The 25,727-nt window shown below is 37.2% G+C and overlaps 1 protein-coding gene across 1 annotated transcript; it reads right to left on the bottom strand.

The window, feature by feature from the left end:
- Positions 1 to 711: 711 nt before the first annotated feature.
- Positions 712 to 25,400, bottom strand: LOC121330233 (switch-associated protein 70-like). The gene is made up of 12 exons (XM_041276582.1): positions 25,217 to 25,400; positions 22,924 to 23,064; positions 16,071 to 16,244; positions 13,712 to 13,939; positions 11,064 to 11,210; positions 10,565 to 10,673; positions 9,730 to 9,911; positions 6,364 to 6,471; positions 5,097 to 5,263; positions 3,952 to 4,150; positions 2,317 to 2,413; positions 712 to 1,874 (listed from the first exon to the last, which is right to left on the bottom strand). Exons 1-12 carry the CDS (start codon positions 25,310 to 25,312, stop codon positions 1,762 to 1,764), a joined length of 1,761 nt encoding a protein of 586 aa, XP_041132516.1. The 5' UTR covers positions 25,313 to 25,400; the 3' UTR covers positions 712 to 1,761.
- Positions 25,401 to 25,727: the final 327 nt, after the last annotated feature.

Here is a 25,727-nt window from a genome sequence, read left to right on the forward strand (position 1 = left end):
TTACTTTCTTACCAAAAATAATCATTTAGAAACCATCTCTAGTTTGTGTCGTTTTTATACTTACTGCCCCGTCTCCTTTCCGCTCTGAATGGCTAGGGGTTGCTGTCAATCATCTCAGTGGTCCGTTAGTACTGCAGTTTCACTGTCACTGTCATTTCACCCAGTTCTGACAGATCTAGTTGACTGAAGCAGCGCTAGAATGCCCTCATTCGCTTAAATGACTGTCAGTCATCAAGACCTGCACCGGCTGTGCACTTTCATTTGCCAGCTACAGCACCTGTCATTCAAAGCCCCTACTTTGAAATAAGCAGGTTAAGGTGTAGGTAGGCTTTTGCTATAGGTATATGGTGACAGTTTCTTGTCTGATCTGAAAATGGGGCGCAAGAGGAAAACACTTAGTGAATATTGTTCACAATACCCTGACCGATGGCTGAAGTTTCTGTGGCAGGACGAAGCAGGCCCGTCTGCCTTACCTTTCAGTGACTCTGAGTCCAGCTGTGCTGAGCCTGAAGCAGGAGAGGGGGAGCTCAGACCCTGAACAATAAGTGCACGATAGTTCTGTTCAACTATCTAATGTTTTGATCTGTGCATATTATTTTTACTTGTAATTTTATGCTATAAATGTCTGTGTAATACACTTTTATGTGCTGCGTTTTCTACGGTTTATTTGAGACAATTTTTTAATTTGTGTAGGATCTTTATCAATACAAGGTATAGCTCTGCTGTGACCAAACGTTATTTCAATTATAACGTTTGTAAGCATGATTTTGTTGCATGTTGAATATGATTAAGGGGCTTTGCTAAATAAGACGTTTTTTAAAGCATAAAGGTTGATTTCACACAACTGCTTGAATGGAAAATTAAAGATAGAAAAAAAACGGTAAAATAAACGCCGATATTAATCGTTGATTTGGCAAAAAACTACAAATCGAATAGTAGCAAGCCTAGTTATGATGTACAACAATACATGTTATTGTTTTAATGAAAGATTACACTAATTATTAAATCCTTATCAAAGTTTATAAACTACCTGAAGCAAGTGACATTCAATGGCTCCCCCTACACTTAAAACACTTTACTTTCAATACTTTGACAGTTTAAAACAACACTAAAATGAGTACAGCAAGCAACTGCTGGATTATAAAAAAAAAAAAAAAAAAAAAAACACAAATGTTTAGAAATCAAAATTGTACAACTACAACTATCTTCATCTTCAAATGATAAAAAAAAATATATATTATAAATGAAATAGAGAAAAGCAATGACATATAGCAAAAATTTAAATGACACACACAAGCATTCAGAAAAAGGTACAGAAATACAATTTCTAGAAAGGCAACAGCCTAGGTACATCTGTGGGTGTATTTAGTTACTAAGAAGCAGGATTAGCCATCTACTTCATACTCCTTTGATACTGCTCAGTGAAATGGTTCTTTACCAGGAGCTGAAAGCTTTATCCTGTAAAGGTTCTAGAACAGTGACCCTCAAAGCTGCTTCACATTACTCCTCTGGCATAATCTAAAATAATGCAATAATAATATATTGATTGACAACATATTACAATGTAGTACTCAGCTTGTGATCTATTTTATAAAGCAATATTTCAATGTCCTTTTATTACACATTCTGTATTAATGATAACGCCCTCGACCTTCTGACAAATATTAGTGTGCCTGTGGCCAAAACTGTGCGGACCGCTGTTCTAGAGCCTCTGCAACGCTTCTGGAATGCTCAAAGCGCTGGTTACGTCAGCCGGCTCTACTACTGGGTCACACTGCTTTTTTTCTCCTGCCAGCTTTTCTCTCTCAGGTTCAGTTCTGCCTCAGTAAACGCTGCTGCTCCCCAGTTAGTGATCAATTGTGGACCTTTTGAACCTGAAAAATAAACAAATAAATAAAATATCACTGTGATTTGGTCTCGGAGTCCCTCACAGTCCCGCTGCAGAACACCACTGCTGAGGCGGAGGAGCAAAGGCAACACAGGCAAAAAGGCTGCACCTGCCCTGGGGTTTAAAAGGGGGTGCCATGGCTTTTTAAAGGCTGGTTTTATTTAAATGAAGCTTCATATACCCGACTTAATTATTTAAAATAAATAATTAAATTAAAAAAAATGTTTAAATGCATACAAAAAATTAATCTGCCACAAAACAATTTATTCTCCAAGTAATTAATCATGAGTTCCTATAATACCCCAAATTATTACTTACCTATGTTAACGAGATAGTAGCTTACAAGTTGCAGAGTCGCTTACAACAACTGGACCACAAGGTTTAAGACCACTGAGATACACTGCATTTGGTATTAATACATCTCTTACCTGGCTGAATCAAACGTATTAACCCTTCATGTTGAGCTACTTTGTCCTTCCAGCTTCTTGTCTTATTAGCTGCATTCTCCAGCTTCTTCATAACCTCCTGTCACTCACACACACACACACACACATCCATGCATTAGCTGTTGTATACTGAAAGGACACAGTACATACTGAAACTAACCTTTTTTACAAAACAATACATTAATGTTATTATTAAAACAGCAGTTAACCAGTTTACAATTCCAGTTAAGGATGCTTTATATTATTTGACACACTGGACAATCCTTTATTCAATCTCAATGCAAATCATTTTCAAAATTTACAAAGTCTATTAATGCTAAGCATAACCAGCAGGTGGCGTTGTTTCACATTTAACTACCAGTCCTTCCCTTATGTAAACAGATTATTATTATTTAATTATTTAGCAGACACCCTTATCCAAAGCAACTAATATACATATATACAAAATAAAAATATAAAGGAAAAAATACAAAAAGATATATAAACAGGAATTTACAAATGACAGAAAGCAGAAAAAGACTGAACAGTCCTGAGGATAACCAGTAGCTGGTTCCACCACAGGGGGACATAGGAAGAGAAGGAGGGGGCATGGGAGGAAGGAGCGTGAAGAGAAGGCATAACAAGAGACGCCATAAAATAGATGCCATCAGAACTGACAAAATGGATAAGGAAAACACATGCAACTGGGAGTACAGGATCTGCACACGTGTGTGTTTTCACACTGCAATTTCCAAGTGAGATGCTCACCTTTTTTTTTTTTTTAAACTTGTGTGAATGTTATTTTATTTGTTTTGTTATAAAAGCATCAAAACACCCCCAACTTGGACACCTGCAAGCTGCTTTTAAGGGCGTGTTGGTATGGAAGCTGAGCTTCAAGTGTCTGCTGAACACTCAACACAGCATAACTGCTCCCCACTCCCCTTTCCAGCCCACTGACCACAGGAATCCATAGCAGACTGAGCTTGTGTAGGACATATTACAGTGCTTTTTCAATACCTAATACTATGTATTGCAAAACAGCTGCACAATCATAAAGGCTACAGTATTGCAACAGCTAGGATTACTAAAACTAATGCTGGAAGAGGTAGGCAACATGTCAGTTTGCTAGCTTACGCACACCTTAACTCTTACTTTTGTAACTTCCATAGGCAAGTTTACAGAATTCCCAGACCACGTTCCACAATTCATAAATGTAACTTCAATTTATATATTATTTTTGGATGTATAGTAATTGTTGGGAATTAAGTCATTGTTGTATTGTTATTACACGTTACAGAGTATGGACTATTAAGGTCTCTCTTTGTATTAGTGCTCGCACCATTGAGATGTACCCCTGCAGGCACAAAGTTAATAAACTGAACTAAACTAACAAGTCCGCCTTTTGGTTGCAAGACTAAAAAAAAGTCATGTTTGATCAATGTTCCATATACTAGAGTTGAATATGTTAAGATTTCATATAGGGTTCAGCAAAGTGGTATGAATGTTCATCCGGAGCTCTGTATGCTTCATCCATTCAGTAAGACAATGTAAACTTTTGCTCCAATGTGTGAGCGTGCGTGCGTGCGTGCGTGTGTGCGTGAGTGCATGCAAGTGCGTGAGTGTGCGTGTCACTCTCACCTCGTACTGCTCCAGCGCTTCTTTGCGCTCGCTCTCAAGTTGGTCCAGTTGCAGCATGGCTGCCTGCAGTGCCTGTTCCTTCCCAATGCGCTGTTGCTCCAGTTCCTGCTTCTCGGCTTCGGTCCTAGAAATGGCTTTCTGCTGCTGCAAGTGTAAACGCTCTAACTCTGCTCGCTTAGTCGCCTCTTCTTCCAGCAGCCTAAGAAACAGAGAAAGAAACCACTTACAAATGATCTGCATCACATGGACAATTAAATCGGTTGACTACAGCAGCACATCAAATTCAGTTGGCTATATATTTTAACCAGTAATATACAGGGGGAGCTAGCTGAAATGATACAATCCTCTGTGCCTGTTTCTTTATTTTGTGAGAATTGACATGTGCATGTCATACATTCTCATGGCACTTTCCTAACTATGGGAAGGTGTGTGTTAATATCTAATCGGGAGGACTATTAGAAAGTGTCTATCAACAGCACCTCCCAGTTTTAATTGCAGGCATGTGTTAACAGCTTATAGTCCATTAGAAGATGTGTGTCTATTGACTAATGTGTTAAAACCACCCACAAGTCCTGGTGAAAAAGGATAGCGACTACATTTTAATGCAATATACAATTGTATAATAATGAATGCTAGCAGGGCTATTTATTATGCTGAAAGTATCTAAATGTTTTTGTCAATGAAAAAAAAAAACAATAGAAGACTCTTCAAAACTAACATGCAGCTTCACCAGTGCACCACAGCTTCCCCTCTCTGCTGTGGGGTGTATCAAGAGAGGGTTTCCTGGAGCCACATGTTCTTGGAAAAAAAAAATTCTGACTAAAAACAGGAACCAGGCTTTGCAGTGCCAGGTGTGATCCTGGGGAAATTCCACCACTGACCTGCGATTACTTGTGCGTCTCCAGAAAACAAAAGGAAAGCAATTGAAATTCACACATCCTTTGCTTAGCGGATGTGCAGAATTGTAATGCTTTGCAATAATCTGGACCCCATTTTCAAACATTTCAAACTTTTTTGGGTGATTGAGAAAAAAACATAATGAAGCGGAACAAAAGGTACGGGGAGTTAATCAAGTGTGTTACTGTCACGTCTTCTGTCTTTATATTGGATAGCTTTAATAATGTTCTGGCCCCTCACTGGTTCACCTGGCCTGCAGCTTGCGGACAGTCTCCTCATCCTGCCGTGCCTGCCTCTCATCCTCCAGGGACTCCTCCAGCCTGTGGTACATGTCTTCCAGCTCACGAACTCTCTGCAGGTACTGCTCCAACTCGGAGGACTTCTGAGCAACCTCCTCCTCCATCTGCTGCCTCACCTGACAACACAGCACAGCGGCTCGTTAAACCAGGGGAGCGCGTGTGGAAACCCCAAACCGAAAAATAAACCAACGCTAGAGCCCAGCAAGACCGGTATTCCTTCATATTGTTCATTATTACTCTTTTACAGGGAATGTCCTTCTGTCCACTTTTTAAAAACTATTTGTAATTTATCTACGTCGTAAGTTTAAAGAAATAATTGCTATAAAAGTGTAATTCTCATGGGTTTCTTTAAGTTCAAGTTATTTCCGAATAGTTTTCTAACATTACAGACTTTAAATAAAGAACAAAATTAAATAAAGAAGTGTCTGAATGCACTCAAAACAACTTCTGGATTCAATACACTTTGCATTACTGTTACACTTTTACATAGTTGTTTACACACAACCAACAGGCAATTATGAAGCCAATGTTTGAAGTTGTAACTTTAAGTGTACTTATGAAGTCAGTGTGTAAACTGCATTAGCCTGATAAGGAAGTACCATGTTGACTCGAAAGGTCAAAGAGGAAAAAGTAAGCAATCTGTTCAATGGCTGTTAGCAGCAGTCTGTTGAATTTTGCACTGGTGTGCAGACAATATGCCCTTAGCAAAAAGTACATTCTTCCTGGAGAGAATTGTCATAGGTATCTCTGGTCTGATTTGAAACAACTAATGCACATAATGCTTAGTACACCCTTACCCATTGTGGAGAGGCCCCCCATTCCAGCAAAATAAAAAATACATTAAAATAATTTCAATTCTATAATGCCAATACTGTATTAATATAATATTTTTTCTGTGGTTTGTTTTATTGTTTTGGATTTGGTTTAAAAGAAAAGCATTTGATGGAGAGTAATGTGTCACAGTTTTACTGCAACAGACAGGGCACAAATGTGTTTTGCTTATATTAGCTTATGACTGCCCAAAATGGGCATCACCTGCCTCCATACAGCCTAAAGAAATCCCAGAACCATGAGATATATGAATACCCACCAAACACAGCTTCATGTTAAAGCAAGCGTTTAACAATAGAACTGACAGTGCAAAGATCTTTGCAGCATGTTAAATTATTGGTTTCTCATTTAATAATAAAAACAAGCTGTGCAGTGTTTCAGGTACCATTTTCTCTCTCTCCAGGTCTGTCCTGTAGCGGTCGTGCAGCTCAGTCTGTGTCTGCTGCCGTCTCCTCTCTTCCTCGGCAGCGTTGGCTGCATCTTCTTGCAGTTTCTATAAAAGCAGAACAGCAATACAGAATGACATCAATGAAACTGTATCTTCAGCAAACAGGCCAGCCTGATCCCACTTCCCTCTGACACAACACCACAAAGCAAAACAAAAGGGAAGTTGTTGTTGCTCATGTTTTTGAAACAGAGTTTGTAAAGATTTGCCAATTCTTTTAGAATGACAGAATCATCTGGTCTAGTCCCGATCATTAGCCTGCTACCTTACACAGCCAGTAGTGGAGGAAGAGAAAGATGGGTCCCAGTGCAGGACCTTACTGTTGGCCCCCCTCCCTAAATGCTTATTTTCCCCCTTATTTATAAACATATAAAATTAAGTGTTCAATATTGAACCATATTTAATTATCAGAATGTTAGCATGTATGAAACACTAAGTAATAAGAATGTTTTTTACTCTCCTATTTTATTTTATTTTGCGTACATCTTTACATCCAACACGACACTATTTTTTAATCATAAACTAACAGGTTTAATCACTAACCCTACCAGGATCCCCCAGTTCTGCCGTCACAGCAAATGATTACAGAATTCACAATTATGCACAGACATTTGCAGAAATTGTCTCACATAGGCAATCATTTGTTTTTATTATTATTATTATTATTATTATTATTATTATTATTATTATTATTATTATTATTATTAATAAATCAGAAATACAGGCATGTGGATTTGCTGTAGTTTATTTTGGTGTCCACAGCAGCACCCAGCAGCTTCAGTCTAAACTACAGGATGAATCGTGCACACAGAATATAACTGCAAATATCTGTGCTGAATAGAACCCTAAAACCTTCCATGAAGACATGCCTCGTACCAGCGTCTGGGGGGAAAAAAGTTAGGATAATTAAGACAATAGCGATACCTCTTGAAATGAGGGAGGATATAATCTGAATTACTGGCACCGCACACCCTACAGTGAAACAAATGTGTAACATCTGCAAATATAATAAATGCGAAGGATATTATCATTGTTAAATAAATAAATAAATAAATAAATGAATAAATTAAAACTTTTGAACCCCTCCGCGGCCCTCTGAGTGCGTGGGTCCGAGTGGAGCAGCACCTGCTGCACCTGCTTATGCTAATCCACTGCACACAGCTATACTGTTATCAAGCAGACTATTGGTGTACTACAAGTAATCCTAACAGCACCTAATGTGATTAGTGCACAGTTTTAGACCAAGAAACCATTTTCCTGTTTATTGATAAAGTTAACATACACAACCTCAACTCACATCGATTGACATATACAACCAAAGCCTGAAATGAAATGTCATTTAGGTTAAACGCGTTTAGTTCTTAAAGGGTAGCTGCATGATTGAATAGCAGAGTGCTGAAATTTTTTTTAATTTTTTTTTAAGTAGACGCTACAACAAATCCCATGGATATTTTTAAACTCGTGACCTTCAAGCTACACAAACAGTTTTATCTTTTTATACATGTGGGTAGAAAGAAATGCAAATGAGGCAAGCAACTTCCCTTTTTTTTGGATGAAATACCCAATTATAGTTACATCACTGAATCACTGCAATACCAAAACTGAAGGAAGAAAATGCAAAACAAAGGTTTTTATTTTTTTAGGAGCACTGTATATTGTAACAATGTTAAAATCAGGTCAAGAGATATATAGAATTTGAGAAATTCCAGCTACTTGTTTGGAATTCATCCTGTGCAAAGTACGTACAACAAGTACTGGAAAGCAGTGAATCGCACCGATATGCAACATCTTACACATCAACAAGGCTCCACTGTTCAAGGACGTGTTATAAAACTAACACCTATTTTCTGTAACAAAAGCTGGACTTTATAACAAGTGTGAAATGTTTATTCTGATTGTCTGCTTTGGTCCGACATTCCAATCAATACGTTACTGTATACAACATCAGATTAATGACAAGACTCTTGATATACAAAAAAAAATATCTGCAGATTTATGTTGTTTTTCTCAGGAGCCCTAAAAGGTTGTGTCTGTGTGTATGTGGGTGCCCAAAACTACAGTGCGCTCTACCATGCAGCACAGGAAGGGTGTACTTTTTTAGTCGCACACACAACACATCTGCAGAGGAACTGAAACTCATAAAAGAAATCCAAGCTTTTATTTGCTCAATAAAAACAGGAATCTGTATCAGACTTTTAATTACTATGCAACTACAGTTGGAGTCTAAACTTGTTTTAATCTGGCTGGTTGTCTAGTAAATTATATTGATCCACAACTTATACCTCATGGTAAGGCCACCTGTGGGCTTACTTTATATATGTTACCAGTTACAGCACACAGTTTTGAAGACTACAGCTGAAATAATATTAAAAAACAAAAAACAAAAAAACACAACACTCAATGGATTGTGGCATTTGGAAATAAGTCCAAAATGACTGTGCCATTTATTTATACTTTCTTTTATTGAACTTATATAAATACTAAACAACATGAGTGTCTAGAAAATATATATTTTCCTATCTAATCTGTTTTATTAAATATATTCTGCGATTCGAGCTGAAAGTTTAAATGCATGCTCAAAGAAGCTTCCTTGGTCGTGTTTTAAGGAAAGGAATGCTGTTTTGTGATTTTTAAAGCACACCATTGTTCAGTATAGTTTGTGATGGGTTTTTTACAACAACACAGATGACAGCAGTGTTGCATGGGGTTTGTTTGCAGTTAACTGAACAATAATGGTCCTTGTTACTTAAACCTGGAGTTACTGCTGCCTTCATGTAGCTTTGCCCTTGGGTCTTCATAAATGGAAACATTTGTGTTTGGTAATTGTTATTTTAGTCAAAACAGCTGCTTCCAATAACAGATCTGCCACAGTTTTACCCCATCTTCATGTTTTAAATGCACCTGAACAAAATCCTATTTATCTGATTTTACTCTGGATACTGTAAGGGGAATGCATGCATGTTTTGTTGTGATCAGTGTGTCCTCATTTAAGATGAATCTATCATTGTTAATGCTGGTAGACATCTCTGAAAATGAGCTGTACTGTATAACTCCTCAGGTCCCACTCTGAGGTAGTGTATACATATACTGTATATAAAAAATATTTCTGTCTTTGTATTCTCAACATAGGTGTTCCTTCTTCAGCTCGACAAAATTAATTCAGCACTGAAAAGGTTCAAACAATAAAATAGTTGAGGGACTTGTTCTTGTTACTACTGAATAAGAGAATGTACCTTATTGTACACCTTTAGAAAAGGAATTCCCTTAAACACAGGTTACACAGTGTATCTTAAAGATGGTCTTTACCCTCCTCATGGTCTCCAGCTCCCGCTGCTTGCTCTCGTTGGCGATCTGCAGCTCCTTCATCCTCTGCTCCACAGCCTCCTGCTCTGCCTGCAGTTTCTGGCGCAGCTCTTTCCGTTTCTGACGCGCTTCCTTGTGAGGAGCCGGGAGGCCCTGTCTCAGCAGGTTGACAGCAGTCTGAATAGCTTTGGGGAAAAAAAACACAGGAACCCCGGGCAAGGTGACCTTCATTGTGATGGCTCAAAGCATTCTCACCTTGGGAGTGTTGGCCACCACAACTAAAACTGCACCGTTTTCTCTTCTCTAAAGTCTGTGCAAAAGTTCACATCTTTGTATGGTCCTTAAAGGTAGTCCAGCATTGTACTCCATGTTATGTGGGTTCAAGTTTGGAGCAGACCCTCCTGCATTGTAATGTAGGCTGAAAATTTGGTATAACATATATTTTTTAAGTTATATAGCCAAATGCTTCCAAAAGGTTAATTAAAAAAGACAGTGATTTCCAGTCCTTAATGTAACGCACATAATGTGGAATGGATCATTTATACTTCCCCAATCTATTAACTGAAAAAATACTATGCATAATTTCACACGTGGTTAGATTACTATTAATATAATGGTAACATAATTAAGCAAATATTACAAATGTGGTCATCAAAACATTAAGCAAGTCTTAATACAATATACTAACACAGACAACCCTGTAATAGACCACATGATATTTGCATGTATTTGCAATAGAACACTAACTGCATTATTCATTCATTTCAATCATTCATTCTTGAGTTATGCAATAAGGTTGCTCTTGAATTCGTGTTACTACTGTACCATTCACACCTACCTTGAATCCATTCCTGTTTCTTCTTTTTATCTGAGGCACTGATCTCAAAACTTTTACCAGCGCACTTTATTAGAAAAAGGCATTTCTTTCCCTCTTTGTCCGGTAAAGACTGCAACAAGAACAGGATTTTGCATTTATTTACAATCGGCTTCCTGTTGCTGGGCCAATGAAATATGAACAATGGCAAAGGAAATGGATGGACTGAGGCTGGGACTTAACTTGTGTTTCATATTGTTTTCTATAAATATACATCTTATAAGGAATATCACTATACTCAGTGGTAAATATACTGTGAAATATCCCCAGATGAATTGGTAAATGCTAGCTGTTCACATGGTAGACAGGTGGCCCCGTTTATCAATGCTTTTTAGTCCAGTGTGCAATCTGTATCACTTTAATGAAAGGAAAATAGAACTGACCACAAATAACTACACAGTTACGAACACTACGTTAGCATTTCATCCACTGAATTAAACAGGCATGTGTTCGAGCTTCATACCTCCACACAGCAGCCACCATCCAGCACGACATGTCCTTTCTTCTCTGTTAAATTCTCATTCACAAAGTATGAAAGAACATTCGGCTTCAGCACAAACCAACGTTCGGTCCAGTTTTTCCTTTTGTGTCCTTTTTTCATCATATAACCCTGTTGAAAAATGGTATATAAAAAAAAAAAAAACACACACACACATTATAAAAACACTTATTTTGAAAAGGCTGCTAACAGCAAACATACATCTTAAACCACAATTATCTCAATATATTGTGATCTTACTGTATTTTGTGATCAGACAGACACAAAGGCTATATAACATAAGACTTAACATGTTAACATAAACTTTTAAATTAAACTTTTTTTTAAAATGTGAAAAGGCAAATGTAACCAGAATTTTTTAGACCACGATTCTTTTTTTTATTTAAAAACTCCATGGACGACAGTTAATTATGAGCATTAACAATAACAGTACTGTAAAAAGAATAATAATGTAAGGATGTTGCAGAAGAGAATAGCCAACTGAGGCAAAGACCTACTTTGTGAGTGAAGGAAATAAGGTAATGGACAACCACCTGAACTACAAAACATGCAAGAAAGTTATTTTAAAGTTTCCCACCACTGGTTTCATTGGGGCAGCTGCATCAAAAACCTTAAGAACTGTATTTAATTATTATGTTTACCCTCCAGGGCAGGACCTCCCCCACCTGAAGGAAACCCTAAATGTACTGTTGCATTCCTGTTGCAGCCCTTTCAGAATGGGAAATTAAAAGGCACTCCTTCAGGAAAATTATTATCAAGCCTGTAAATCTCAAATGCAGGTTTACTGCGCCATTTTTTCAGGGATACCTGTGCCAGGAATAGCGGATAAAATCAACTTAAAGGCAATACATACACAACCAAAACGGTTTGACATCACAGCTAATCCTGGGAGTTGAAAATGTGACTAATCTGCTATTAAACCAATTTACGAATTAGCCTTTTTCACGGATATGATCTGCTTTGAGTTAACAACGTGTAATATAGGGCCAGTTCCAGGAAATCAGGATTAATATAGTCCAACATGGGGAATGCTAGCCGTTTCCATGGTAGACCTTGTTTATTTTTTACTCCAGTGTGCAATTTGCACTGTTTTTAGTGAAAGGAAAACATAACAGGCAACAACAACTAGTTACCACTTCAGCAATGAATTAAAACAGGCCAGTATCTGAATCTTCAACACAGTACAGCAGCTACCATCTATTACAACATCTCCATTCTTCTCTGTTAAACATCTTCACTCACACAAGTATGAAATAACACTGGGCTTCAGCTGCTTAGATCATTACAGCAGTCTGTGGATGAAGAGTTTCCTATTTCTTCACATTGTGGACAATTACAGTATGATGTTACTGACTTACTGTCTATGAGCTGAAAATAAATTTACCATAACATGGGTAGAAGCAAAACCATTTTATAATCATTCAGGGGACAATAAAAACAACTTCAGCTTTACTTAAAATGAAGGCACACCCAAACATGAGAACCATGTTTAGCAGACATCCAGTATATTTAGTATTTGTGCTTCAGATGAAAAACTGTACTTTTAGCAAGATACCACTACTGGAGCTCCTGAAGAACATACATTGCACTACAAATAAACTAAAACCATATAGGGGACTATATAACAAAAAAGAGAAACTAAAAGTACAGCTGCATTAGTGTAGTTTAGCAGTAGATAGTAAGGAGTACCATAGCAAATACAGCTCTGAGTTATTAATAGACAGTACAGGATAACATTTGAAATTACATTTTTTTGTTGTACTGTGGTATTTAGCATATTGAGTTTACTACACTCATCGAAATTAGTAGAACTGTGTAGTATGATTCTTTACTTTGCCAGATCTTGACCAACGCCTTTACACTATACAACACAGATGATAGCTAGAACGATATTTATCTATGATTAACGCTTCAGTACATTTAACGTTGCACATGATAATGCTCCCCCCCACCCCGGGAAAATGAAATCACACTGGACAAGTAGTTTGCTAAAATTAAAAAACTTTAAATACTATTTGTTTGTGTTTTAGCAGAAAATAAAAGGAGCAAAATCAGGGACAATTCAGCAAAGGTAGTTCAGAGTTCCGTACCGTAAGATAGCCACTTGCAACGGGCTAAATGTTTCAATAAAATGCTTTAGAATCAAATGCTAGTAGCGAGTAAAGCACCCAGAGCAGGTGAACATCTAGGGTGCAGTCTTGTTATTAGAAGAAGCTCACTCCACAAAACCCCCTTTCCTCATATAATGGCCACACCCTGTTTTGTAAACTGACAGGGCTTTTTTTGGGCTTATAACTAATACTAAGTGCCAGTGTCAATAACACAAGACCAGAGCTAAAATTAATACTGCAAACAACATTGACATTACTGAGTGTGGTACTGTCTAATTCTATTTAGGGTTTAATAATCCATCAGTCTGGATCACCAAGGTGTGTTACCAACAGCCCAGTTTGAATCAATTCCATGCTTTCCTTCTGTAATATATGTAATTCAGATTGTAGGTTTTAAATCATTTAAAATTAAGTATTCACTATATATTACAAAAAGGCACTGATGAATCCCACTTTCAGTATTTTATGTGTAATTAGTAACAGAAAGGAAAGAAAACTCACCTGTTTTAACACGTCTAGTATGAGCTCCTGAAAAACCTCATTAATTCCCATAGACAGCGTTTGTCGATCCATTCCTTTGCTGAAGTGTCCTGTGCCGATCAGTTCAATGAGTTCCCAAACAGAAAGGCATTGCTGCTTAGCGTTCAATTGGATCTTGTAATCTTCGAATTTTTCCTCAATCCAAATACCACCCATTGCCTCAGTCAGCTTCCTTAGAAAGTACTCAATCTGGATGGAGGACAAAAACAAACGTCAGTGGATTCTGATACTCAAGAATGTCCTGAATGAGTTTTATCACAATTGGATAAGCGATTCAAATGTGCAGATGTTCAGGTGTGTGTACGTACCTCTCTAAGGGAGTAACAACAAATCTACAGTATGTGGCTTAATCAGGTTAACCACAAATTCTTGGTACAGTACGAGGGATATACTGTACAGTTCCTCCAGAGATAAATTCACCCTATAGACCTATGACTAGCGCTCTTAACCTCACATACTACAGTACCCCCCCCCCCTACAGTCTTTACAGGAATGGCTGGACTGGGTGAACTCCCCACCACAAGAAAATTACACAACTTTCACAATGGCAATTAATCAAAATATAAAAGTATGTACTATATATTATGGCTTAATGGATTAACCCTTTATGGTCCACACAGGAAAACAGACAATTCCAGAGGTAAAGTAAAAGAGCAAAAGGAGGAACCCTCTTGAGAACCAATTAAACCAATTAAAATGGTGGGTTCTTATATTCCAGCTTTGGTGTTCTGCCAATGTGATTTAATATTGGGGTTTTACAATGGGAAGAAATGTGTAATGTTAACTGTACGGAAGCATTAATCAGAGATAGATATCTTTCAAAATACCTTCTGTATTGTAAAAGGTAAAGGCATTGGTCAAAGATCTGGTATAATAACTACTGCAAAGTAAGGAAATATACAACACTGTTCTAATATTTTTGAAGAGTGTAGTAAACTCATTCTGCTACAAATTTATTTTGTGGGGATCTTTACACAGCCACAGCTAAATGACTTCCACAGATATGATACATATTTTCCACAGATTACTAAAGGTCAACTCCATGGTCTATTATAAATCCAGAGTCCATAATATTGCAAGAAGATGCTTGCTTGCTATTTTGAGAAAACAGTACGTTGGATGCAGTTCTGTAGCTTTTAACTGACTATCATTAAATCACTGGGAATGTAACAGTAGGGCTCAGTAAAGCTGTAAATGTCTTGATTCACGCTTGGTGTCGGATGCATGTTCTCACTGATAGAGGAATACTTCATACAAAAAAAAAAAAAAAAAAACAATAGTATAATAGGAGACCCATTGTAACCGTGTGACAAATTAGACTTGCTTCCTAGGGGAAGAAAAACAGTGTGGAATCACTACAAAAGGGATGGAAATAAAACTCCCATTGCATAGTGGTTTGATCCATTCCTAGTTTTACTATGAGTCTAATAAGACATACCCAAGCTCGATACCAATACCCTGTGGCTAATCAAGCTTGTATTTAAACCTGAAATGGGTGAAACTGAGTTGCAATAGGAGTCTTATTTCCATCCCTGCAATACCATGCCAGGTTAACAATAAACAGCATTGTGTAAACTGGGCTTTTATTGGGGAACAAACTATTAAATATGACTGTAAACTTAGCAGAACAAACTCTTTGACTGTTTTGATAAAGGATCAAACACCCAAAACCCATTCTATTTGCAGGTCAAGGCTATGATGCATGCATTTGGCCTAATGAATCATGCCTGTTATCATACAAAACCCTATGTGCTACCCCATCTAGGATAGTCTACTGACGGGAGCGTGATAAAGGAATCTGATCCTTTATACAGTATACAGAATGGTCATAATAAAGGTCCTAGAGTGTTGTCTTTAATGTAGTCTAAATTCAGTCAGTTAATTAATAACATAGAGGAACTTAGCTTCTTATCTGTGTTCTACTGGGTTCCTTTACCGCACGTAGCTAACAATTGTTTCAAATGTTTGTAAATGATTAAACAAAATGGTCATTAAAACCAAGCACAAAAAAAATCGAGCTGCCATAAACAAGTACTGCTTATCAGAAAGCAAGTCAAGCAGACGAAAGTTACGGCTAGTGCCATCATCAGTGTGCTGTAGCTACAATAAACAATGAACAGACGAGGTGATTAATCGCCTCACCACAGAAAGAAGTAATACATGTGTTGTATCAGGGCTGTGTGTCACCATACAATAAAATGATTAAATAAATCGGCAAAATAAATATATCGCAAAACATCAATATCCAAATTGGATTCTTCTGCAGAAACACATGATGATATTTGGAGCAAATTTTAAATAGTAGTGAAATAAAGCTTACCTCTTCTGTTACTAGTGTTAGCGGGTATTTGTCCTCTGTGAGGAAGTTGAAGATGCACCAGATTTTGAAGGCATCGTCATCAGTGATCAACAGAGTGTTTTTTGTCAAGTTTTTCCTGGAACAGAGTGTCCAGCACATCCTGTTGAAATCCAGCCCGTTAAAGTTGTCTTGGACCTGTGAGGTGGTTGGGAAGAACAAAGAAAGGAGAATAAACACACGAACTGTAAAAAGGTAACATGAGGACAGGGAAGGCAATAAGACTCCAATTGCATAGCAGTTTGACCCATTCCTGGTTTTACAATGAGTTTAATAAAACACACCGATGCACAATAGGAGTCTTGTATCCATCCCTGCAGGTGTACGAAAGTTTAATGAAATTATTAACATGTTTTATAATTGTCTTTTTTTTTTTTTTTTAAACCAAACTTGTGACATAGAATATAGTGTGTAAAAATTAAAAAAAAAAAACTTAATTGGTTTTAAGAGTGCCTTCAGTCAGATCCAAAAAAAGGAACTGTCCTGTGCAAGCAGTAAACTACTAATTGCCATTGATGTTAGCTATTCACCAAGGAACCCCTGTCCAGTGTACTGCAAAAGACCTGGAGATTAGCTTCACATCATGGAACACGTCCAAATTTCTTTTGACAAAGTGATCAAAACAGCCATTGATGCTGTCAATCTCAGGTCTTCTGGAAGGATAATGGGATAGCCTTCATCTGATCATTATTATTATATTGCTATTATTCACAGGATCGATATGGCCTTGACAGTTTTCTGTTGGACATTTATAGGAACAATAAAAACGCAAGGAGTTCTGATAATGTATATTTAGATATTAAAAGGCACTTGACATTTTTTTGTTTTATTTTTTTTTACCTGGAGAGCACATATACATTACATCTGTACTTTAGCAATCTCTCCTCATAAGCTTGGGTAATGAATCGCAATATTATTTCATTTCAACAGTTAAGTTAGCACTGCTCTCGTGAAATAACAATCTGATCTCTTGCAGGCATTCATTTTCAGTGTCCTGCTACCCACAGACTCTAACCTCCCCTCCCCCACAAGCATGCTGTCAATCTCCTTCTTTCTGTGCCTGAACAACGACCGCCTTGTTAAAGGCCAAGCAGTTTTTTTCTCCTCTAAATAAATACTCATTTGCATTCACAAGTGTAATGAGGGAAGGGGATTTATACATGAAACTGTATCAAGCGGTCGGCTCAAGAAACAATACTTTTTAAAACCTTTGAAAAAGTAGCTCGGAAAAAAAAAGTTACTATATGACTCGCAAATCCCAATATGCTAAAGGTTTGTGGTGAGTGACAAATGTCACCCAGCTCTTTTTGTATTGAACACAATGTACAGAATAAACAGATTTATTAAACAAACATGGGATGTACTTCAGGGGGAATTACCCACAAGACGATCTACAACGAGATGAGCGTTTAACAGAGAAGTGCTGTCAGCTGAAGCTTTACCAATCCGACTGCAGTGAAGGAAACATCGGAGTGTTAGCATTGCACGAAAATAAAGAAGATGCTGCTAGTGCTGGAACAGAGAACGGATTGTTCTCAAGCACACAAGACAAATCAAGGGAAGAATAGTGGGCAGTTTTACTTTGTACATTTTTCCTTTTTTTTTTTTAAATATATTGTTTGACTGTTTTCTTTTTAGAGCCCTTTAAAGTGACACGGGCTGCTTACTAATCTCTGTCTTTAGTACCACTCCCTGTTGTGGCTACCTGCCAGTTCCCTTTCCACAGCAAAAATACACTCAGCAATTTTATTGTACATGTAAGCTTTATGATTCAGAAGGGGGCATGCCAGAGTAACCCACATGATCAAAGTGGTTAGATTATGCAGAGATTCCAGTCTGGGGACAACACAATATTATTTGAAAAATATAATGTATGTATAATGTATAATTGAAATGGTGCAATTATGTAGCTCCCTATCTCCATTAGATATTTTGATTAATTCACAGGTCACCAGATTTGTTTGTTTTTGATTTATGTGTTGGCTGTCTGCTTTTTCCTGTCAGTAGTTAGATTCCTGCTATATTATTATATGCTGTTTAATATTGTAATTGTGTTTTCTTGTAAATTAAGTAAAGCAACTGATCAAAACTCACACAATACCAAACAACTAGTGGTTTGATGCAGGCACTGTGGTAGATCATTGTAAACTTTCACAATGCCAGTACTGTATGCAAAAGTATTTATTTATTTATTTTTATTAAAAAATGTATAGAGCTTAACAGACCACAAGTGGTTTCAGAGCACTGTACAGGACATGGATATACATACATTAAAAGAAAAACATTTGGCAATACATTCTCCCGATTGAATTAGCAGAACTTCTGGAATAAGAATGTTTTTAGTGAATTTTAGTAGTAAGGCGGAGTTGTACAGGCAGAGCATTCCAAATCTGTGGACCAAGGACCAAAAAAGCACGAGCTAAAAAACGCTTTTGTCTAAAACGTGGCTGACACAGGGACACGATGAGCAAGGACCTCAGACTCCTAGTATGATTATAAACCTGAAACCTCTCAGTCAGATATTGAGGAAGTTGCTGATAAAGGGCTTTGTGAATCAAACACAGTAATATGAATTGTGCACGAAGCTCAATTGGAAGCCAATGCAAATCTTGTAATATTTAGGAAGTTAGATCTCAACTGGATTGACCAATCAAGAGTCGAGCTGAGGCATTCTGAATGCCCTGAAGCAGTCTGGTCCGACACCGAGACATACCCACATACAGGGCATTGCCATAGAGGAGACGAGATGTTATGAGGGCATTCAGAACAGTAGCACAGTCTCTGTCAGAGAGAAGTGGTTTGATTTTTTTGATTGTCCATAGATGGAGCATGCAAGTTTTTACTACTTTTTTTATCTGAGGCAGAGCATTGTCCAGCACAAGACCCAGACTCTTAGTCCTATTCACTAATAGGAGAAAAGTTCCATTGACAGTTAACAACAATGCCATGTACCTCAGATCGCCAAGTTTAGCCTCCGATCTATCCAGCAAGTATTTGTCAGGCTTAAGCTTCAACCAATTGCCAGACATCCAGCTATTAATGTCAGACAAACAAGCAGACAGACACCACATATGACTGGCCTGGCTGAAGAGGAATAGGGACCCATTGTTATTTTTTGGGAGTGATCAGTCAGAAACAAGCTGATCCAGTCAAATGCTGTCCCGCAGATGCCCATATCCTGCTCCACCCTCTGCAATAAAAGACTGTGGTCTATTCTGTCAAAGGCCACTGAGAGGTCTAACAAACCCCCTTTATCTAGCACGCTAAGTAACTCATCAACAACATACAAGGTAGCTGTCTCAGTACTATGGAAGTGTGGGAATCCAGACTGATTAGTGTCAAGGAGTCCACAGGAGGACAAATGTTCTTTCAGCTGCTGAGCAGTATGTTTTTCAATGAGTTTGCCTAAAAATGGAAGCTTTGATATGGGTCGATAATTACAAAATGCATTATGATCCAGACTAGCTTTCTTTAAAATGGGGAAGCTGATGCAAGTTTCAAGTTCTGAGGGAAGGAGCCCTGAGAAAATGCTTCATCAATGATTTTTTTGCAGAATAGGCCCAAGAATTGAACAACTCTGACCAGTACTGAAGGACACGGGTCATTGTCACAGAAAGTAGGCTTCATCTTAGTGAGGTTTCCTGTGAGCTCAGAAAAGATTAACTTGTTTGAACTCGTGCAGAGAGTGAGGCTGTGGAGCTCTCTCCTGAAAACCAGAGGGGGCTTGATCAAAGTGTCAACACTTCTAAGATCTTGTATTATATTGTCAATGAAAGAAAGGTATGACAAGTTACAGCTGAGTTAGAAAGAACCTCCTTGGTGGACTGAAGGTTGGACAATGGACCAACAACCCTGAATAATTCACCAGGTCGATTCCTGACAGTTTCAATCCTAGTCACTAGATAGGATTTCTTAGCCTCATAGATTGCTTGGTGATATTGCTTCCTGATCAATTTAAGAGAGATTTTGTCAGCTAATAGATTTGTTTTATGCCAATGGCGCTCAGCTGAGTGTACTTGTCTTCCAAAAATTAAATCAGGTTTTGTGTGAACCAGGGTTAAAAGGGCAGATGCTTGGGACAAATCAATTTTTTGGGAGCCACTGAATCAAGAGCGTTGGCAAGTGAAGATTTATACAAATTAAACTCAGCAAGCTGCACTATGAAATCAACAGCCCTCAGTTCCTCCTGCAAAAATGTTCTCTGCAGTTAATGGTTTCTTAGGTCTAATTAGAATTTTTTTTCTTTATTAGCACGATGACTACGGATAAAAGCATTAACATTAAACTTAAATGAAATCAGGAAATGATCTGAACACTCAACCTGAATGATAGCCAAAACAGAGACAGGGATTTGGGCTGAAAATATTAAATCCAGTGTATGTCCAGCTCTACGAATTAGGCAATCAACAGATTGATTATAGTCTAGACCAGGAGTTCTCTAACTCGGTCCTGGGGACCCCCTGTATCTTCTGGTTTTCATTCCAACAGAGCTCTCAATTACTTAACTAGACCCTTAAATGAACTGATCATTTGCTTAATTTGACCCCTTTTTTACTTGTTTTCAAACAGTTGCAGTTCAAGTTATTTATAAAATGGTACAGATAAGTTGAAATCTGCAACTCTTTATGAGCAGAAAACAAGTAAAAAGGTCTAATTAAGCAAATTATCAGTTCAATTAAGGGTCTAGTTAAATAATTAAAAGCTCGTTTCGGACCGGGTTTGAGAAGCACTGGTGTAGACCAAGCATATTATCCATGAACTGGGAGGCTACTTTATCATTAGAGTCGGCCCAGATATTGAAGTCCCCCAATATCAAAAAACACTGAACTCGGGCCATCAATACATAAGGTTTTGTGTGAGAACATGGAGGCTGTGTTTTTGTTTATGCTTTTGGAAGAAAGTACTCTAGGTAATGGATCGAGAGCTCGTCAAGCACAGCTATGTTCTTTTCCGCAAGACCAGCGGAGATGGCGTTTTGCTTTTTCTGCACTGCCGAATACAGCGGGGACGATCAGCAGTAATATGACGGTAGAGCGAAACATTTGGGCGATATTCTGACTAGAAGGCTGGTGGAAACGACTTGAGCGGTTTCCAAATGACTGGATTAAAATGTATGCATGTCTTTGTCATTTACTGAGGCATTTCCTGTAGTGCCAAAACACACAGATGAGGCGTTCGGTAATCCGTGGAAAAACAAGCAGTTTTTTTCTTACAACAAAATATTATACAGCTCTACTTTGATTAAATAAAAAGTATATCATATGTATGCACTATTTACCGGTACCATTGTTATGAATTTACTATTCAATATTACAAAATCAACTTGGGTCATCATATATATATATATATATATATATATATATATATATATATATATATATATATATATTATATTAGCCATGTTTATCACACGGAAATGTCTGATAAACAATGACATCATTAGTTGAGCAGAAATCCACCGAGCACCAACTGTGGTTATATTAGTATGGTTGTAATACACACACACACACACACACACACAGTTAGTGCGCATTAAATAACTGAACTGAATTAATAACCACACTCAATACTTGCTCTGAAAAGGATTAACTAGTGCGATTGTCACTGCCCTTTGTAACTGAACTGTGTGTGTATACAAACCGTATCAAGAGCAAAAGGTGAACTCACAACTGCATTTAGCCTGCATGTGTACGTAGCCTTAGACCCGATGTGATACAGTTGGTTTAACAGACTGTATTCTAACAATGCACAACAGGTTGTCATTTTGTACAGTGGCCCAACACAAGTGGGACACGTTTTCAAAGGGTTTAATCCAGTCTTTAATTAACTCCTATATTCTGAAAGAAGAAAAGCTTGTGTTAATATAAAACTAGCAAAATAAGTACGAAGTGTCTTCAGTTTCTCACTTTTGTAACATGGGCAGAGAATGCTCTCCGTTAAAAAATATAAGTTAATTAAAGGCTAGAGCATATGTTTTCAAATATGCCCACTAGTGTTCTATTTATTATGGCATCAAAAGGATTAAACAGCAACCCGGCAGGACACACCGATCTCGAACGCCACCCTTTAAACACTTCCTTATTCCTTCACAACAGACTGCCTGAGAAACACTATGAACTCATGCATAACATTTTAAAAACAGCCATTAGTATCACAGAGGAACTGGTACACGTGTTAATCTCTGACTCTCAAATGATTAACTCAAAATACAACATAGCGATTTTAATATCATCAGCTGACTATGTATAAAAAATACACCTGCTTTCAAGAGTACAAAGGCCTCTTCTTTAAGTGAGATGTGGAAAGTGAAGGGCAAGATTATATATTACACACACACACAGAAAGCAGGCTCATTGGTAGTGCAAGCAAGACAGCAAAGATGTTCAAGCACAATGTTAACGATATACTGCATTTATAATTAATTCATCTGTATCAAATAAATAAATTAGTTTTATGAAAATGCAACTGTCAGAATTAGAAGCTTGAGCTAACTGTTAATGGCATCATATAAGTAGTGTATTAATATATATGGGAAGACAGATAGTAAAAACAAGTGTTCATTTATACTGCAAGGGTATGGCCTTCACTGCATAACAAATTAGCTGTCTAAATCTGAATAAGGACAAGGGATGGATTTGAAGTTTTTGCAGAGTAAATTTTATTTTATTTTATTTTTTGTAGAATTTCAAGGTCTTTAAGGGCTGAAATCATAAAATTAATTGTGCATTTTAATAAGGTGCTACATTTTTATTTCAAGAAACAGCAGTGTATACTGAAAAGTGCCCCCAAGTTGGAGGGGAAAGTCAAGGTACAGTACCTTATCCAGTATAAACTTATTGAGATAGGGCATGTATCCTTGATTGGAGACTGGGCCCTCATCGTCGTCTCTGAAGTGTTCTTCCAGAGCAACAGGGTCATGAGGGACATTCAACACAGTACACAGATTGTGAGACAGGACCTGCCACACAAAAATACAATTACAAAACATAGACACATATCAAAGCTGTATATAGTGTTCTCTTTAGGTTCAATTAAATGTGGCCTTCCCCTTTATATTTTAGCATCTATTATTATTATTATTATTATTATTATTATTATTATTATTATTATTATATCCTTTTCAATGACTTATAAGAGGAACTCAGGACTAGTTCACTTTACAATGAAATGCTTCCTATTCCCGACTTTCTCTCCCTGTGCAGCATGCTCATAAACAGTAGAAGATTGACTGCGGCATTTTGTGGTTGTTCAACATCTTTTTCAAATGCAGCAGAAAGCCCAGTTTATCAGAAAAAAAAGAATGTTTTTCAAAACCTTGTTTGCTACAGCAACACTTCTGACACTGCCTGACTGTGCACAGTACCATTTTGACTAGATATCAGCCCTCGATAAAACACATTAGAAGTAGAGCTTGACCTTTCCAGTGTATCATTTTTTATGAGTGCCTAAAGCTGTAATGAATCTGTTGCATCAGTACAGATGCTTCCACAACTTGGTCATTTTTTTCTCGAAATCTTTGCTTCAACCCTTGGTTTAAATGTCTCTGTATGTTTAAACCATAACCACCTCAGAGCTACAGTATTTATAACGAATATGCTGATGTATAATCTCAGATTGCAGTAAACTGTTCACCAATCTATTCCCTTGCCCCAGTGCATAGTACTACCTTTTATTCATTGTTTAGTCCTAGTTTTGAAACATTAACTATTGCATTATTCTTTTTAATAAAAAAATTGGGTCAAAAGACATTTAGCATGTGCCATTTTAGTTCAATACCATTGTTATTTTATATCAGTGCTTTTCCTTTGGATACAGGAAGACAAAACTGAACATCTAGCTATGTTTTCTTGTGTCACAATATGATTCACTTAGTAAATGCTAACTTGGATGTACGTTTAAGAATAAAACCAAACTCTGAAATATGCATTTTAATTTTGAAAGATTATAACACACACACACACTTTATACTCATAGGAGACACAGCAACTGGAAGCAATCTTTGTGTTTACCTAAAGTCACATGACTGTGATTCTAGATCCCATGCAACCAGAGCTACAAAATGAAACACGTTCCTCATAAAGATACATATAAACCTCTTAATTAAAATACAGGATTCCCATGATATTCTGTAAGACAAGCATTACAAGTTAAGATTTTCCAATGTAGCTGAGAAACACATTTATTAAACTAATAATATACAAAATGATTCTTAAATGGATGTTATTCTGTCGACTATTATACTGAACTACTCTGGGAGAGCCTTACACTACAGAGGGATGCAAAGACACAGCTTTCTACATCTGAGTTTTTTTTAGGATCTGCAATAAGGACTGGATGAGAATTATAAAGGAAACAATTCTATGAAGTCGCATCACTCAAACCAGACTACCCTACAAACGGCTTAATGAAGTTAAAGAAAAAGGAAAATGTGTTGCTGAACGTTACTTCCAATGTATTTGGAAGCTATTTTACTCAGTCAAAAACTAAACCGAAAACAATGCAACCAGTACCGTACACAAACAGGCTAAATTAAAATATCGAATATAGGGTATCGTAAAACCTACATATTTTAGTCCACTTTCAGAATACTAAACTAAAACCCATATGCTCAAGTAATACTGCATTCGAAGATTCATCTCTGAAAACAGAACACAATGTTTTTTTTTTTTCCCTCACAACTATCATAGCACCTCACCTTTGACTTGTCTGGTCTACCACGTTCACGTCACCAAGCCAAGCTTTATCATTGATCATCTATTCGGGATTATACGAGTTGCTAAGTAACGGGTCCAGTTCTAAATAAATAGTGGACAGCACGTCTCTTTCTTATAGGTCTGTGTGTGTGTGTGTGTGTTTTACATTTCAGCGAAATCGTGGGGGTATGGTATTACTGTGTTCTAAAACATTAATTAATTTATTGGAGTACTCCTGTACAAATTAAGTATATTGGTTGATGAATCTTAAACAATAACATTTATCGTAAATCTGTAACCCGCGGTATCAAGCAGCTAGGAATTCAGACAGGTACTTGGTTTAGCTCCCGTTTCCTGACGCAAGACTTTGGTTGATGTGCCAATAAATAAATAAATAAACAAAAAAGGTCAACTTACTTTTAATTGTGACTTGGATACTTTTCCACTTTTGTCGACATCCAAGGCTGTAAAAGCGTGCCAGATAGACTTTAAAAGTTCTTCCCTTAGTCCCATTCTCAAGAGCTTCCTTAACTGAAATTTAACACAGTTCTCCTTCTGTCTGCCTGAAAAAAGTTTCCGTTTTCTTCACAGATACATGGGACTTAGTCACATGACCGACACTGAGTCAGGCAATCACTTAATAGTAGACAATGCAACATTGGTTTTTGGACTGTGAAGGACGTACGGGTACTTTGCAATTCTAACGATGATTACAGTTCAGTTGGCCGTGTATTTATTTATTTTTTTTTTTTCTGTATTCTACCAAATTAAGAAACATAATATTATTTTGTTTAAGCTATCTGTTTGGGTTTTGTAGCAGAAATTTGAGTAGTAAAGTAACATTAGGTAATCCAATATTAATTAAAATCGGGATTTGTGAATACTTTAAAACATATAAATGTAATTAAATACATTGTTTACATAAACC

This window comes from Polyodon spathula, chromosome 17 (genome assembly GCF_017654505.1).
Source record: "Polyodon spathula isolate WHYD16114869_AA chromosome 17, ASM1765450v1, whole genome shotgun sequence".
In the NCBI taxonomy this organism is placed as follows: domain Eukaryota; kingdom Metazoa; phylum Chordata; class Actinopteri; order Acipenseriformes; family Polyodontidae; genus Polyodon; species Polyodon spathula.